The sequence below is a fragment of the Ogataea angusta genome (assembly GCF_019207475.1).
Source record: "Ogataea angusta isolate 61-244 chromosome Unknown 61-244_NODE_8_length_553539_cov_90.782090, whole genome shotgun sequence".
Lineage (NCBI taxonomy): Eukaryota > Fungi > Ascomycota > Pichiomycetes > Pichiales > Pichiaceae > Ogataea > Ogataea angusta.
This window is the reverse complement of record NW_025065222.1, coordinates 208,252-223,496: the sequence shown is the minus strand read 5'-3', so window position 1 is coordinate 223,496 and position 15,245 is coordinate 208,252. Positions and strand designations below refer to the sequence as shown.

At 52.8% G+C, this 15,245-nt stretch overlaps 11 protein-coding genes across 11 annotated transcripts; 7 read left to right on the top strand and 4 right to left on the bottom strand.

Moving 5' to 3' along the window:
- Positions 1 to 48: 48 nt before the first annotated feature.
- On the top strand, positions 49 to 1,257 carry KL928_003966 (uncharacterized protein; the record flags this gene model as incomplete). The annotated part of the gene is made up of 1 exon (XM_043204611.1): positions 49 to 1,257. One exon carries the CDS (start codon positions 49 to 51, stop codon positions 1,255 to 1,257), a length of 1,209 nt encoding a protein of 402 aa, XP_043058660.1.
- Positions 1,258 to 1,323: 66 nt separating this feature from the next.
- Positions 1,324 to 3,357, top strand: KL928_003965 (uncharacterized protein; the record flags this gene model as incomplete). The annotated part of the gene is made up of 2 exons (XM_043204610.1): positions 1,324 to 1,610; positions 1,776 to 3,357. The coding sequence occupies 2 exons, from the start codon at positions 1,324 to 1,326 to the stop codon at positions 3,355 to 3,357; spliced, it is 1,869 nt and encodes a 622-aa protein (XP_043058659.1).
- A 46-nt stretch (positions 3,358 to 3,403) lies between these two features.
- On the bottom strand, positions 3,404 to 4,939 carry KL928_003964 (uncharacterized protein; the record flags this gene model as incomplete). Its single annotated transcript, XM_043204609.1, has 1 exon — positions 3,404 to 4,939. One exon carries the CDS (start codon positions 4,937 to 4,939, stop codon positions 3,404 to 3,406), a length of 1,536 nt encoding a protein of 511 aa, XP_043058658.1.
- A 125-nt stretch (positions 4,940 to 5,064) lies between these two features.
- On the bottom strand, positions 5,065 to 5,433 carry KL928_003963 (uncharacterized protein; the record flags this gene model as incomplete). Its single annotated transcript, XM_043204608.1, has 2 exons — positions 5,065 to 5,089; positions 5,195 to 5,433. The coding sequence occupies 2 exons, from the start codon at positions 5,431 to 5,433 to the stop codon at positions 5,065 to 5,067; spliced, it is 264 nt and encodes an 87-aa protein (XP_043058657.1).
- Positions 5,434 to 5,915: 482 nt separating this feature from the next.
- Positions 5,916 to 6,339, top strand: KL928_003962 (uncharacterized protein; the record flags this gene model as incomplete). The annotated part of the gene is made up of 2 exons (XM_043204607.1): positions 5,916 to 5,981; positions 6,073 to 6,339. 2 exons carry the CDS (start codon positions 5,916 to 5,918, stop codon positions 6,337 to 6,339), a joined length of 333 nt encoding a protein of 110 aa, XP_043058656.1.
- A 25-nt stretch (positions 6,340 to 6,364) lies between these two features.
- Positions 6,365 to 8,671, top strand: KL928_003961 (uncharacterized protein; the record flags this gene model as incomplete). Its single annotated transcript, XM_043204606.1, has 1 exon — positions 6,365 to 8,671. One exon carries the CDS (start codon positions 6,365 to 6,367, stop codon positions 8,669 to 8,671), a length of 2,307 nt encoding a protein of 768 aa, XP_043058655.1.
- A 377-nt stretch (positions 8,672 to 9,048) lies between these two features.
- On the bottom strand, positions 9,049 to 9,567 carry KL928_003960 (uncharacterized protein; the record flags this gene model as incomplete). Its single annotated transcript, XM_043204605.1, has 1 exon — positions 9,049 to 9,567. One exon carries the CDS (start codon positions 9,565 to 9,567, stop codon positions 9,049 to 9,051), a length of 519 nt encoding a protein of 172 aa, XP_043058654.1.
- Positions 9,568 to 9,828: 261 nt separating this feature from the next.
- Positions 9,829 to 10,731, top strand: KL928_003959 (uncharacterized protein; the record flags this gene model as incomplete). Its single annotated transcript, XM_043204603.1, has 1 exon — positions 9,829 to 10,731. The coding sequence occupies one exon, from the start codon at positions 9,829 to 9,831 to the stop codon at positions 10,729 to 10,731; it is 903 nt and encodes a 300-aa protein (XP_043058653.1).
- A 190-nt stretch (positions 10,732 to 10,921) lies between these two features.
- Positions 10,922 to 13,120, top strand: KL928_003958 (uncharacterized protein; the record flags this gene model as incomplete). Its single annotated transcript, XM_043204602.1, has 1 exon — positions 10,922 to 13,120. The coding sequence occupies one exon, from the start codon at positions 10,922 to 10,924 to the stop codon at positions 13,118 to 13,120; it is 2,199 nt and encodes a 732-aa protein (XP_043058652.1).
- Positions 13,121 to 13,164: 44 nt separating this feature from the next.
- On the top strand, positions 13,165 to 13,905 carry KL928_003957 (uncharacterized protein; the record flags this gene model as incomplete). The annotated part of the gene is made up of 1 exon (XM_043204601.1): positions 13,165 to 13,905. One exon carries the CDS (start codon positions 13,165 to 13,167, stop codon positions 13,903 to 13,905), a length of 741 nt encoding a protein of 246 aa, XP_043058651.1.
- A 73-nt stretch (positions 13,906 to 13,978) lies between these two features.
- On the bottom strand, positions 13,979 to 14,767 carry KL928_003956 (uncharacterized protein; the record flags this gene model as incomplete). The annotated part of the gene is made up of 1 exon (XM_043204600.1): positions 13,979 to 14,767. The coding sequence occupies one exon, from the start codon at positions 14,765 to 14,767 to the stop codon at positions 13,979 to 13,981; it is 789 nt and encodes a 262-aa protein (XP_043058650.1).
- Positions 14,768 to 15,245: the final 478 nt, after the last annotated feature.

Genomic DNA, 15,245 nt, shown 5'->3' with positions numbered 1-15,245 from the left:
TTAATAATACACGATATAAATAGTTGTAGTTCCTCGTGAGTGTTCAACATGTCTGAAATCAAGTCGCTTGCAGAAAGCAACCTGTTCAAACCAATCAAGGTCGGAAACGTCGAGCTGCAAAACAGACTCGCGTATCCGCCAACGACCCGGCAAAGAGCCACTGCCGACTTCGTGCCGACCGACTCGATGCTCAAGTACTACGAGCAGAGAGCAGAGAACAACGGCGGCCTGCTTGTGGCCGAGGCCACCTACCCCGACTACAGCTTCGGCCTATACCCAAACACGCCGATGATCAAGACGCCGCAGCAGGTGGAGGCCTGGAGACAGATTATCGAGGCTGTGCACAGCAAGGGCTCCTTTTTTTCCGTGCAGCTGTGGCATCTGGGCAGAACGGCCAGCGCCTTGTTCAACAAGTCCAAAGGTCTGCCGCTGGTGGGTCCGTCCGCGTTGTATATTGACGAGGCGTCGGAAAAGGCCGCCAAGGAGGCGGGCAACGAGCTGAGAGAGCTGACGATTCCTGAAATCGAGGGCATTGTGAAGGAATTCGCCGCTGCTGCCAAGAGAGCCGTCCACGAGGCCAAGGCGGACTTTATCGAGCTTCATGCTGCGCACGGTTATCTGCTCGACCAATTCAACCAGCCAAACGTCAACAGGCGCACCGACAAGTACGGCGGCTCGATCGAGAACCGTGCCCGGCTGATTTTGGAGGTGGTGGATGCCTGTGTAGAGGCCGTTGGGGCCGAGCACGTGGCCATCAGACTGTCGCCGTACGCGGCTGTCCAGGGAGTTGAGGGCGTGGATGCCGAGATCCACCCGATCTCGTACATTGGGTATGTGCTCAGCGAGCTGGAAAAAAGAGGAAAGCAAGGCAAAAGACTGGCGTACGTTTCCGTCGTGGAGCCAAGAGTGAATGGAATTTTCGACAGCAAGGACGAGAGAGAGTTTAACACCTCGTGGATCGGCGAGATCTGGAAGGGAGTGCTGTTGAGATCGGGTGCGTACCTGAACCAGAACTCCAAGTTCATTGAGCAGGACGTGAATGCGAACGACAGAACGCTGATCGGTGTTTCGAGATACTACACCTCGAACCCAGACCTTGCGGACAGACTGAAGAAGGGTCTTTCTCTGACCCCGTACGACAGATCGAAATTCTACAAGAGTCTTTCCAACGACGGATACCTCACTTTCACCAAGTACGGAGAGGACACGGAGAAATACAAGGACCTGGTGGACGTTGTTCCGGAGGCCCTGGCATGATAGATTCTATAGATTGGTGGCACTGCAAAATTGCTATTTGCGTAGCAGGGGCGGCAGATTTGCTAGATGCCAACCGTGCTAGTAATTGGCCGTGCCAAAAGCACTGATATTGATGCAAAGTGTCGCTCTTCAGCAAACGCACCCAGGCCAGTGGCCAGCTTCCAGGCAGATACAGAAACTGTGGTACTAAAATGGCACATAATCTTCCTACGTGCCGTGCTTCCAGAGCAGAACGACGACGGACACGGGCCTCCGAATACAGATCTACGAATACACCGCCTGTGTTGCACGAGGGCCTGCGGCAGGCTGCCAGAGCACACTGGAGCAGACGTCCGCCGTCGCGACTCGGCGCCGTGCCGTTTCAGGCAGGCCCCTTTTCGCAGCATTACATAATCCAGATATTTATGCAGCAGCACGGAAAATTAGATAACGTCTATGTCTGTTTCGAACCACTCGCCCTCTGCGAAAACGTCCAGCTACGGCGCGATCCCGATCCCGAACCGCGGCACCGTGCCTAGACGGTCGATGCTGTTCAATTCGCCGCTCGGGTCCTACAAGACGCCGAACTCGCTGTCCGGCTTTGCGTCGTCGTTCCACCGCGCGCAGTCGTTCCGGTCGGTCGAGCCGCGGTTCAGGGCCTCGCGCTCGTACTTCCAGGACGACGAGGAGCTGATCGACCCAGACACAATGGCCCCGTCCGCGCTCGGGCACAAGATCTCGACCGTGCTGCAGAACAGGCCGATCGCAGACTCGTCAGTCTTCGATGAGGCCGCCGTCGACGACGCCTCGTTTGCCGACCACAGCTACCTGGACCTGTCGCGGACCAACTCGCTGCACTCGTACGCGGCGTCGTTTCTCACCGCAGACGACTCGTTCGCATTCCGCCAGGTCGAGGACAGAGACGGCAAGATGGTGACGATGCTCGCGCCGCGGTCGACCGTTCCGCAGACCGTTTTCAACAGCATCAACGTGCTCATCGGCATCGGGCTGCTCGCGCTGTCCAAGGCCATGACGTACTCCGGCTGGTACTGCGGAGTCGCGCTTCTGGTGTTTTCTGCCTCCATTACGTACTGGACTGCCACGCTGCTCAGCAGATGCATGGACACAGACCCCACGCTGTGCACGTATGCCGACCTGGGCTACAAGGCGTTTGGAACGAAGGGCCGGCTCTTTATTTCGGTGCTTTTCTCCGTGGAACTGGTCGGCGTGGGCGTGTCGCTGATCGTGCTATTTGCAGACTCGCTGAACGCGCTGTTCCCGCACATCTCGGTCGTCCAGTTCAAGCTCCTTGCGTTCTGCGTGCTCACGCCGTTCTCGTTCCTCTCGCTGCGCGTGCTCAGCGGAATCAGCCTGCTGGGGATCACGTGCACCATCTCTCTGGTGATCACCATCGTTCTCATCGGGCTCACCAAACCGGACAGCCCGGGCTCCCTGCTCCACCCCATGCCGACGAGCCTGTACCCGGCCTCGCTGCACAACCTCCTCGTCTCGTTCGGCATCATTCTGGGCCCGTTCGGCTCGCACTCGCTGTTCCCTGCTCTCAAATCGGACCTCGCACAACCTGAAAAATTCCAAAAATGTCTCTCCATCACCTACACCGTCGGCTTTTTCGCCGACTCCACCATGGCCATCGCCGGCTTTGCCATGTTCGGCGCAGACATCCTCAACGAGATCACGCAGTCAGTCCTCGTCACAAAAGGCTATCCGAACTTTGTGTATCTGCTCGTGAGTGTCTGCGTCTCTATGGTCCCTATAGCCAAGACACCGCTCAATGCGATGCCGGTGATCAACATTCTGGAGTTTGTGCTGAACGTGTCGCCGCAGCAGATCGACTCGCCGTCGCTCTTCCAGAAAATCCTGCGCATAGCTGCCAAACTGCTCGTCAACATGCTGTTTGTACTGATCGCGATCGCGTACCCAGAATTTGACAAGATCATCGGGCTCAGCGGCGCGTCGCTTTGCACCATCATCTGCATCATCCTGCCCTGCGCGTTCTATCTCCGGCTGTGTCGCCCGGCCAACGCCTGGTTCTACCACGCGGTGATCGCGGCAGCCGCAGTCGTCGGCGTAGCTGCCACCGCCGCAGCCATTACAGATTAGTAGTAATCATGACACTGCCATTATATATTAGTTGATGCTATGACCATTACACCTGCTGGGCCTTCTCCACACGCTTCTTCTTGCTGTCCTCTCTGCGCTCGTTGTGCTGCTTCCGCTTCTTGGCCCTTCTCAGCCGCTGCTTCTCCTCTCTCGAGAGCTCCGCCTTCGACATCACCACTCCCGACTTCAGCAGCACCTCGTCCTTTCCGACCTTCGACACCGGCCTGTACACCTCCTGCGGAGCCAGCGTCTGCGCGTCAGACATCGTCAGCGGCTGCGCGTCCTCCATGGAGATCGTCGACGTCTGGACCTTGACCTCCAGCTGTCTCTCCTTAGGTTTTGGAATGAAGTGCGCGGAGCAAAGCGAGTCCAGCTGGTGGTTCAGTTTGTCAAAAAGCACGCTGATCTCGTCGTGCGCCTGTTTCAGCTCAGCGCTCGCAGCATCGTCCTGCTTGCCCAGATACTCCTCCTCGTACAGTTCTGCCAGAGACTTGCTCGACTTTTCCTCGCTGACTTCCACCTTTTTCGACGGACGGAAGTCGGCAAGCTCGGAGACAACCCGCTTGGGCAGCTCGTCGAACTTCTCGTCTCGGATGCGGCGTTTGATGATTTCCTCGATCGTCTCGGTCGTTTCCTGCGTGATCACAGGCACCGGCTTGGCGGCCCTGTCGAAGTCGAGCTCTTCGTCCAGAAGAGCGTCTGCGTCTCTCTGCTTGGCCTGCACCTCTCCCTTCATCTGCCATTGTTTTTCCCTGATCGCCTCGGCCTCCAGCTCCTGTATCTCGCGCTGCAACTTGAGCTGCTGTTTTTCAAAGGTGCTCAGCTGCTCGTTCGTATTGTTGAAATCGGCCACGACCGAGTCAAACGCCGCATCGTAGTCTTCCTCCTGGAGATCAAAAGAAACGGCCTTCTGTTTCGGCTTGGCGTTCTTCTGCTCCTTCTGCTGCTTCTGGTCCACCTGCGGTTTGAAAAAATCGTCATAGTGGTATATTTCCTCGTCAGAAGACTCTTCAGCGTCCAAATCGACCTCGCTCTGCTCCTCCTCCATAGCCATCACCTGCCTGTTGAAATCGTCGATCGAAAAAAACTGGTCGTTCAACCCAAACGCATCCTTGGGCGGAGCCACATCAACAGAAGTATCTGACTCGTGTCCGTCGTTCTCAGAAACGTTTCCAAAAAACTCCTCGTTAGAGCCAAGATCCTCGCCTTCCTGTGCACTTTCATAGACCTCGGACTCGTCACTCTCAGACTTGCTCTCGTCAGGCTCGCTCTCGCTCTCCGATGAATCTTCTTGTCTTTCTGTATCCGTAGCGCGCTCCTCATCCTCTTCCTCGTCACCCTCGCTCCGCACGTCTTCCCACTCGTCGCTCCAAACCCGCTCGTTCACTCCCTCTACAACAAGCTTGACCTGGCCCCAAACCTGGGACGGCGTGAGCCCCTCGACATATATCTCGTCTAGCACAGAGTGCTGTTTGGCGATCGGATCTATAAGTTGTTTTGCCTCGTTCAGCAGTTTTGTCTCGTCGAGCCCCGAAACAAGCGCGCTCTGAGGGTCTTCAGCCAGTTTTTCTAATAGACTCATATATTTAGCTTGAAAAATATTTTTAATATTTTTTTTATATTTTTGATAGCTTTCCATTCGCACCCGTGCACCACTTGACAGTTGAACCATGACGGCCAGAGGGGGTCCTCATAGGACCGGCTATATTATCGTAGAGCACTCTTAGCACAACTATTGCCCAGGAACATGATTTTTTGTCACTGGGCAAAACGCTTCAAAACATCTCACCAAATCCCGGCCCGTGCTATAGCTATAAATGCCACCAGTGACAGCTACCAGGCCCATTGGCTTTGCAGCACCTGAACAAAGCCAACTTTGAGATAAATACAAAACCCCGGCACCCTTCTGTTGACGGCCTGTACCATATCAACAGTATGTAAGATGTACACTCTCAAATTGATCAACTTGCTGCCAACCTTCCAGCCAACTGTTGCATCTGCCACCACTGGTCCATCTCTGACAACGGCAGGAGCTTTCGGCACACAAGGACCTACATGGTGTTTGAGGAATGCCATCAGTAAAAGAGAGCAGTCTTAAAGCTGCAGTATGTATGTAAAAATGCAATAGTTCCAACGAATAAAATGAGCCTCTAGCCGGGAGCTAGCTGGGCTGTACTTGCCGTCTCAAACTTGCTACCACATTATTTAGTGTGGACACGGTCTTGAGCGACGTCAAGCACTTGTCTCTTTACTAGTTAGGACACCTTTTCGTAGTCCAAAATCCAGCATTCTCTTTAGAAACCTCTCACGCAAGCTCCAGAAAGCTCACAGGGACTCTATCACGTTCATTCTCCAGCAGATTTAACATACATACTTCTTTTTCCTGGCGATGAAAATTGGCTACCAACATAAATCGCAAATTTACGACGTCCAAAAGACCTTGATCAAGCGTCAAACTGTCAGATGATGCGCGGACAATCTCTAGCAACTAGAAGACCCCAAGCGCGCACACAAGCTAGACAACCTCAACCCTGCTATTCCCCTGCTGCTCAGCCCCAATGCCTGCAAACCGCAATCACTTCAAACTGCCTCCAACCCAGGCTCCAGGTAAACACGCATGTAGCGTTGAGCTCTCTCTTGCGCTGTGCCTGAAGATTCACCGAATCTGCGCCCGGTAGACACCAGAACCGGGTGTTTCTACAGAGTCCGTCTTAGTGGTGCGAGGAGTGCACGTACTTTTCAGCTCAGACTAGAAATAAAACAGATTCCAAATCAGCTCGCCTCCGCGATGGACAACACAAACAAGTGCAAAAATTGCCAGGCCTCCATTACAGAGGGCCAGGCGTACGAGCTGGGCGGCGAGAGATGGCACGTCGAGTGTTTCCGGTGCTCGAAGTGCGACAAGGAGCTCGGAGTCAACTCGAACTTCCTGATGCTGGGAACGGGCTCGCTGGTGTGTTCGGAATGCTCGTACTCGTGTAAATCGTGCGGCAAGAAGATCTACGACATGGCAATTCTCACGGGCAACCAGGCGTACTGTGCCAGCTGCTTCAAATGCAAGGCCTGCAAGCGGCCTATCGAGGATCTGCGCTACGCGAGAACGTCCAAGGGCCTGTTTTGCATGCCGTGTCACCACAAGCTGGTGGAGCGGAAACGCAAGTACGAGGCGGTGAAGTCGCGCAACTTCGGTTCGTCGCTGGAACCGCAGTCTTCAGCAGACACCGTGCCGTCTGACGAGAAAAAACAGATGTACGACGATCTCGACGACAGCAAGCCGCTTTCTGCCACAGAAAAGGTGCAAGTGACGTCTCCGCCAAAAGTCACCAAAAGCCCGGCTTTACACAAGGTGGAGGGGTCTCCCATCGCGATCCAGAGAGAGCCGCAGGAGGAGCTGCTCACCATCCCGTTGCGGTCGCCAAACAGAAACCTGCGGTCTCCCAACATCCAGCCCGTGGCAGCGTTCACGTCGCCCAAAGTTGACGACTTCGCCGAAATCAACATGATGACGCCTACGCCGCTGAAAGCGGACCGGTCTCCGATCACCCTGACCGGCGTTGTCTCGCCTGGAAACAGAAATGCATTTATATTCGAGCAGGAGCCGGAACCCGAGTCGTTTGTCGATCTGAGCGACGACGACGACGATACCGACGAGTCGGACGAAAAGCCCAAAGAGGTCCCCAACCCGATGCGCTCGCCAAGCAAGAAACCTCCGAGCGGCACCATACCGCACACTCCCGAGAAACCGAGCTCGTCGCCGTACAAGGGACTCAACATCTCGGGTCTCCAGCTGGCCGGTGACGACCAGCTCACCGGAGAAGTTAGCAGGGACAAGGAGAACACAGGGTTTCATTCGCGGAAGTCGTCAGGTGGCTTCAGTCGGTCGTTGTCCATCAAAAACGTTTTTCATAGACACAAGAAGAGCAACAGCGGTGCCGGGCTGGACAAGTCCAAGATCCAGACTCTGCGCGACGCCAGCTCTCCGCCAGTGGACCAGGACGAGCTCCTCAAAACGCCGGACTTCGGCTCGCCCATGCTCAGCCACAAACGCACTCAATCGGATCTCACCACGAACTCGTTTCCTCTGCACCTGAGGTCTCGCTCCGACGTCGTTTACGAGGAAAGTCAGCCGGAGTCGCAGATACTCCAGGTCGACAAGCAGCTCAAACAGCTCAAGAGCGAGCTCGTATCTCTCACCAGCGCAAAGGCGAACTTGATGCGGGACATCCAGTCGCTGGCTGCTGAGAAGACCGGCCTGGAGGACGACATCGCTCTGTTGAGAGAGCAGAAAGAGAAACTGGAGACAGACACCGTGGCAGAGTCCAAGGAGTCGGAGTCTACCGACTCGCCGTCGTTTGCACAGTCAGACGACACGCTGCCCCAGCTGCCGTCCAAGATCGCTCTGCAGTCTAAGAAAATGGGCTCGACAGAGGAACTGGGCGACAAGCCGAGAAAGGGAGGCTTTATCCGGCGGATATTTGGCGCAAACGGCACGCAGACAGCGCAGCAGAACAACTACGTGATCGGGTCTCCGTCGGTCCAGGATATCGGGTCTCCAAAGAATTTCAGACAGATGGACGACTCCTTCAACACGTCGCAGGAGGATATCGAGGAGACCAAGCCTGCGAGCGGTCTTTCGGCGATGATCAAATCAAGATCGTCCAACTTCTTGCGCGGAAACGCGTATCCATTGGGCAAGTCGTTGTACCAGTGCACTCTACAGGAGCGTGCCGAGCTGGAGCTGCGGACGGTGCCGTTTGTCTTTTCGTGCTGTTTATCAGAGATCGAGGCTCGTGGAATACGTGAGGGAATCTACAGAGTTAGCGGATCGTCGCTGGCGATAGACAAGATTGAGAAGTATTTCGAGACCGTGGAAGTGTCCAACGAAAAGGACGTTGGGAAGGCACCATCTGTCCTCGAAGGCGACATCAATGCTGTTGCGGGAATGCTGAAGAGATACCTGAAGAAGATTCCGGATCCCGTGATACCGTTCAGGAACTATGAGCAATTCATCGAGATCTCCAAGATCCAAAACGAGGCAGGCAGGTTTGCAGGGCTGAAAACGCTGCTCAACGATCTGCCCGAGGCGAACTTTGTGGTGCTGTTCCAGCTGGCGAAACATATGGGCGTGGTGGTGCAAAACTCCAAAATCACAAAAATGACATACAGCTCGCTGGCCACGGTGTTTGCGCCAACGCTGGCTCGCGACAACACGTTCAATCCGCAGCGAGAGATCCTCGACAACGGCGCCAAGACCGCCGTGACCGAATTTCTGTTCCGCAACCACGAGGACCTCTTCAAACGCGCTGCGGCCTAGTTGACGTCTGTGATGCTCGTGCTGGAGTACATTTCCAGTCTTCTGTGGCCTATGCGGAGGAGATGCTCGATTGCTGCGAAGTTGCGTTTGGGGATGTCTCTGTAACGAGCAAACTCGGAATGGATAAAAACCACCCAGTGCGAACGTTTATCCTGCTGTTAGAACCAGAAGGGCAGGAGCACTTACTGCCGGCTTGGTCCGGGTCGCCCTTAGACAATTGCGATATAGAGAAAGTACTTCTTTCTGTAGACCTGAAAAACGCTTAGGCATGAAAAAATAAAAATGGAGAAATCAAATTAAATCATTAGGGTGTGCGAGTTACAGCAAAACTACAAATTCTAGCGTCGCTAGCAGTTTCATACTTCACCATTTATTACCTAATAGAAAGTGGTTGGACGCTTGGCCGAGTAAAGCTTGGCAGGCTTGGTGACTCTGTGAGGCAGTGGGAACTTGAGGTCCTTGGTCAAGAATTGTCTGATGTACTGCCTCTTGACATCGTCGGTCTTCTCAAGCTCGACAACCTTCAGGATGTGGATAGATCTAAATCTGGCTCTGTGTCTGGCAGCAAGGTCAGCGTACATGGTCTCGACAGCACCGACTCTGCTAACGTCTCTGTATTCCTTGTACATGTTGTGAGTTCCGGATCTGGAGTCGTATCTGATCCAGATTCCGAAGTTCTTGACCTTGGTTGGGTGGGTCTCGCTGATGACGTTGAGGGAAACGATTTCACCAGAGGCCTTCTTGACCTTGTGCAGTTTTTGCAAGAAGTACCAGTATCTCGACTTGGCAACAACGTCGTTAGGAGCGAAGATTCTCATTCTGTACAACTTTGGCTCCGGCACGGACTCGGTAGGCAGCTTTCTGCCGATGACCTGGTATTCGTAAAGACGGGACATGTTGGTCTTGATGAAATGTATAAAATTTTCAGCTCGAAAAAATTAATATTTTCAAGGGCCGCCAGCCCGGGTCTGAAGTCACGTGATACCAAAGAAAGACACTGCTTTTTAATTTTCTGCCTGGCCCCAGGCGTGGCCGGAGGCGGCGGTGCGGGGCGGAAACCGTATCTCTCCAGATCACACCACCAGACCCATTCGTCTCGTATCGGTCGTTTACTCCAGGAATAAATACCACCCACATGTAGCCCCCTCCTGGCAGCCATGAACTCGACACTTATTGGAACAGCCCGCGAGGTGTTTGAGCACTACCCGCACCTCACCGTGCTCGAGAAGCTATGGAAATCTTGGTACGATTATATGGATAACGATGTCCTTGCTACCGGCCTGCTTTTCTTCCTCACACACGAAATTGTCTACTTTGGAAGATGTCTACCGTGGATGGTGATTGATAGGATCCCGTTTTTCCGCCGCTGGAAGATCCAGCCAACCTATATTCCTTCTGAAAAGGAGCAATGGGAGTGTCTCAAGTCTGTGCTACGCTCCCATTTTTTGGTCGAGGCACTTCCAATCTGGACGTTCCATCCGATGTGTCAAAAACTGGGCATTAGCGTTGACGTCCCATTCCCGTCCTGGACGAAGATGTGCCTCGAGTTTTGTCTGTTCTTTGTGCTCGAGGATTTCTGGCATTACTGGGCTCACAGACTGTTCCATTATGGCCCATTTTACAAGTATGTTCACAAACAGCACCACAGATACTCTGCTCCGTTTGGTCTCACTGCTGAGTATGCTCACCCGATTGAGGTGATGTCGCTTGGCTTTGGAACCATCGGCTTCCCGATCATTTATGCATACTTCACAAGAAACCTTCATCTGTTCACCATTACCTGCTGGGTTTGCCTACGTTTATTCCAGGCGGTGGATGCACATTCCGGCTACGACTTCCCGTGGTCGCTGCACCATTTCGTCCCCTTCTGGGCTGGTGCAGAGCACCACGATCTCCACCACCACTACTTCATAGGCAACTACGCCTCATCTTTCCGGTGGTGGGACTACACGCTGGACACTGAGGCCGGCCCAGAGGCAAAGAAACAGCGCGAACAGAGATGGAAGGAGAAGGAGGAGAAAAAGCTCCGCGAGCAATTGCTGAAAGAGAAGCTCCAGTAGATATGGGTGTAGACAAAAAGTGTTCATGGCCATTGACTATGGAGGTAGGTTGTTTTATGACATAGGGGCGATCCTGGAGGCATGTAACACATTCTATAAACTATAATCAAAAGAGGACCCTGTACTGAGTCTCGAAACTAATCTGGCACAAAAACTTGATATTAATTTATTTATTCCCGATTTACGCTTAATGCCCCAGATAAACCGCGGACAGTTGCTACTGTTCATTATTTTTCTCACGTTCCTGCTGCCCAGCGCCCCGCCCGAAGAGGCTGGCTACCTCTCGCCGGAGGAGCGCAAGCGAATGCTGGGCGATTTGAAAGATACCATCAGGACAGCAAGGACCGCAATGACGACTAACGACTACGCCTCTGGGTACGGCAACGTTACAGGGTACAAATTGAGCTATGGAGACGCAGTGAAGGGCCGCAAGGCAGAGGACTGGCCGTTTCCGGACCACTCAGCCTTTTCAGAAGACGAAAACCACAGTATACTGCCTAATAAGATCAGCCAACAAGCACGGGAAATTTGGAGCCATCGCGATGCGGCTTCCGGAGCGTTTTGGCAAAACATCACCAGCACGCTACGTGGCGAGTACTCCTTGCAAGACTCGTTTGTGCGTATACCGATGCCCATACCCGAGTTCTACCAGAACTTGACGGAATACAGCGACATTACTAGCAACTCTACGATCCATCCTGGGAACGTCACAGATGAACAGGGGCTCATTGAAATCACTCTGCGCAACTTCAACTACACTCCCGAGAGCAAAGATTCCACGATCGTGAGCATGAGCGTGAAACTGAGCGATCTGAACGAACAACACGACCACCATCTGCGGCTCCAGGGGGCGTACCATCAAGAGACAGGAAATTTGGTCGCCGTCTCGAATTCAGGCAAATTCAACGGAATATATGGTCTGCCGCATCTGAATCTTGAGGACGGCCGCTACTTCAATCAGACGAGGGCGCTGATGGAGAGCAGTGTCAACCGCACAGATATCGACTCGCTGGACATGTCCTATCTAGAGGACCTTCTTGGGAAGAGCGCCAACTGCGAATACATCGCATACATGCATTTCGAGGCCACCAACCTGACTTCAGAGGAACTCGAGGTGATAGACACCGAGCTGGAGACCCCGTTGGGACGTCCACATAAACCCATTCCCAAGATCAATCTGGTTTCTGGCCTCTTGTACTCGCCAGACTGCGGTTTGTCGATCCAGGTGAACCAGGCCGTGGGACCGCGCGACGAGGTCCAACAGAACCAGATCAAGAACGTTCTTCTCTTTGGGATAGTGCTGATGAGCGCCCAGATCTGGCTGTTCATCAAGCAGATGGGCTCCACAAACACTCCGTCCACGATGTCATGCATTTCTTTCTGGTCTGTGGCCACCATCAACCTTGTCGACGGGTCCTTGTCGATGATCTCGCTTCTGTGCTCGCTCGTGATGGACTCGCTGTACATCCAGTTTGCCGTGTGTGCTTTTCTGGCCTTCACCTGTTCGTCTATTTTCGAGATGAGGTATATGATACTCATTTACGCAGCACAGATCAACGAAAGAAACATCAGCTGGAGAACCGCTTTCCAGGGCACCCCGATAGACGAGCGCGATAACAACACCGAGAACACGCAGCCCAACCAGCCCAACCAGCCCAATCCCGTGAACACCCAAGACGAACAGGCCATCAGCGGCCAGCTGTACATGCGCTTCTTTTTTTCGCTGATTGTGTTTTCCTTCCTGGTGCTAAACGTGACGCTGTGGCCGAAACCGCAGCGTGTCGGCTTTGAGTACCTGATTGGACTCCTGATGAACTCCTTTTGGATCCCACAAATTTATCGGAACGTGATTAGAGGCTCCAGACGCTCTTTCAGAAAAGATTTCATAATAGGCACCTCCATCATCAGACTTCTGCCAATCATGTACGTCACGATGTTCAAAAACCCGTTCTATCACCACAAGGATTACAAGCTCGTCGCATTACTGACTCTGTGGCTGGCATTGCAAATATTCATGCTGTACCTGCAGGAGCTACTGGGGCCTCGCTTTTTCCTCCCCGACAAATATCTGCCCAAGACTTATGATTACCATCCAGTTCTTTCGTTTGACGACCTCGAAAACTCGTTCAACGTCGATCACGAGGTTGTTGACTCGTCGCATTCACACTCGAGATGCAAGATAGACTGCACCATTTGTATGAACTCCTTCGAGGTTCCTGTTCTCCATAGCGGTCATGACAAGGAGGACAACAGCAGCATTGGTCTGATGGCTCGTCGCTCCTACATGGTGACGCCTTGCAGACACATTTTTCACACCGAATGTCTGGAAAATTGGATGAAGTACAAGCTACAGTGTCCCGTGTGCAGAAATAGTCTGCCACCCTTGTAAAAAATACATGAAATAAATAATTGTTTAAAAATTAGTCATTTCAAATGGGGCCTCCAAAACAGGTGAAAGCCTGTCTTTTTGACATGGACGGTCTTCTCATAGACTCCGAGGCCGTCTACACTGTGTCCATTTCCGACATACTGATCAACAGGTTCAACATACCGGGCGGTCTAACTTGGGACGTGAAGATGAAACTCCAGGGTCTTCCGGGTCCACAGGCATCTCAGACGGTGATCGACGAGTACAAGCTTGAAGGAATCACTGCCCAGGAGCTGTATGAGTGGACCTCAAAAAAACAGGCCGAGTTGTGGCCGAAAGTGCAGTTTCTACCAGGAGCTCTAGATCTGATCAAGAAGCTCGCAGCCAAGGGAATTCCCATGGTTGTGTGCACTTCCTCCCACAAAGACAAGTTTGATTTGAAGACTGCCCATTTGCAAGAGGGTTTCAAGCATTTTGAGCTCGTGATCACCGGCGACAACCCTGTGATAGCAGGCAAAGGCAAGCCTCTTCCGTTTATCTGGTGGTTGGGGCTGTCGGAGCTGAACGACAAGCTGCGCAGCGAGGGCCGTATACAGGAGGATATCAAAATCGAGGAGGTTCTAATTTTTGAGGACGCGGTTCCTGGCTTGATCTCCGGTAAGCGTGCTGGTGGCTACGTCATCTGGGTGCCTGATCCACATGTTCTCGAGATAACGAAGCCGGATGAGTTGCTGGAAAATGGTGCAAAGGGAGAGCTCTTGAGCAGCTTGGAGGAGTTCGACCTTGCCAAATATAATCTAGATTGATAGAGTCGGCTGATATTAATAAACAGCATAATTAAATACAAGCACGAGAATAATTTAACTTTATAATTCCAATCTAGTAGGGAGCATTGCGGAAAAGGAAAGATATACTCTCTCCATTATGCAAACGTCTGATGGCTTCGGCCAAGACACCAGACACATCGATGGTGTCAAGCTTTGGACAGAGCTTTAATTTTTCTTCAAACGGCACAGTGTTGGTACACACAACCCGCTCGAGCTTGGACTTGTTGATGTTCGCGATGGCATTTCCGCTCAGTATGCCGTGCGTCACAATGGCAATGACTTCCTTGGCCCCGTTTTCCAGCAGGACCTCAGCAGCCTTGGCCAGAGTCCCGCAGGTGTCGGCCATGTCGTCCACAATAATGCAGGTCTTACCAGTAACGTCTCCGACAAGGACCATGCGACTCACCTCGTTGGCTCTGGCGCGCTCCTTGTGGATGAGAGCGAAGTTCAGGTCCAGACGGTCGGCAAGACCAGCGGCCCGCTTGGCCCCCCCCGCATCGGGAGACACAATAATGGCGTTTTTGACATCCAGTTTCTCGCGAATATACCGAACAACAGAAGGCTCTGCGTACAAGTTGTCAACGGGCACGTCGAAGAAACCCTGAATCTGGGAAGCATGCAGGTCCATGGTGATCACGTGGTCACATCCGGCACTCGTAAGCATATCTGCCATCAACTTGGCCGTAATAGGCGCACGGCTCTTGTCTTTTCTGTCCTGTCTGGCGTAAGGGAAGTTTGGCAGAACAGCAGTGATTCTTCTTGCAGAGGCGGTTTTGCAGGCGTTGATCATGATCAGCAGCTCCAGAACCTTGTCATTGACAATTCCTGACCCGATTTGCATTATAATGTAGATGTCTTCATCTCTGATGGACTCTCCAATGGAGAAGGACACCTCCTTGTTGGAATCACGTTTGATGTCCACAGGGGTCAGCGAAAGCCCCAAGCTGACAGTTAGCTTGATATTTCAAACGGACAATACCTACCGCTTCGCCACGAGCTCCGCCAGATTTCTCTGGGTATCGCTGGCCAGCAATTTGATCGAATTAGAGGACATGGACAAGGACAAATGATTGATAGTATTAAAATTTTTTTTATGGTGCAAAGATGGAAGTTCCGGCGAAGCGAAAGTCTAGATAGATAAGGTGTTATCGTCATTTGGGCAATTGTTTGGGTCCGGTCCGTTTTGCGACTTTTCGCCTACATGGGCAGCCTTGCACACGGTTCTGGTGTGTCTGGGAGCACGTGACTTGCACGATGCCGACTCTGGAACCACTTTGTTTTACATAATCAGATCATGCGTCAAAAGGGATAACTAATTT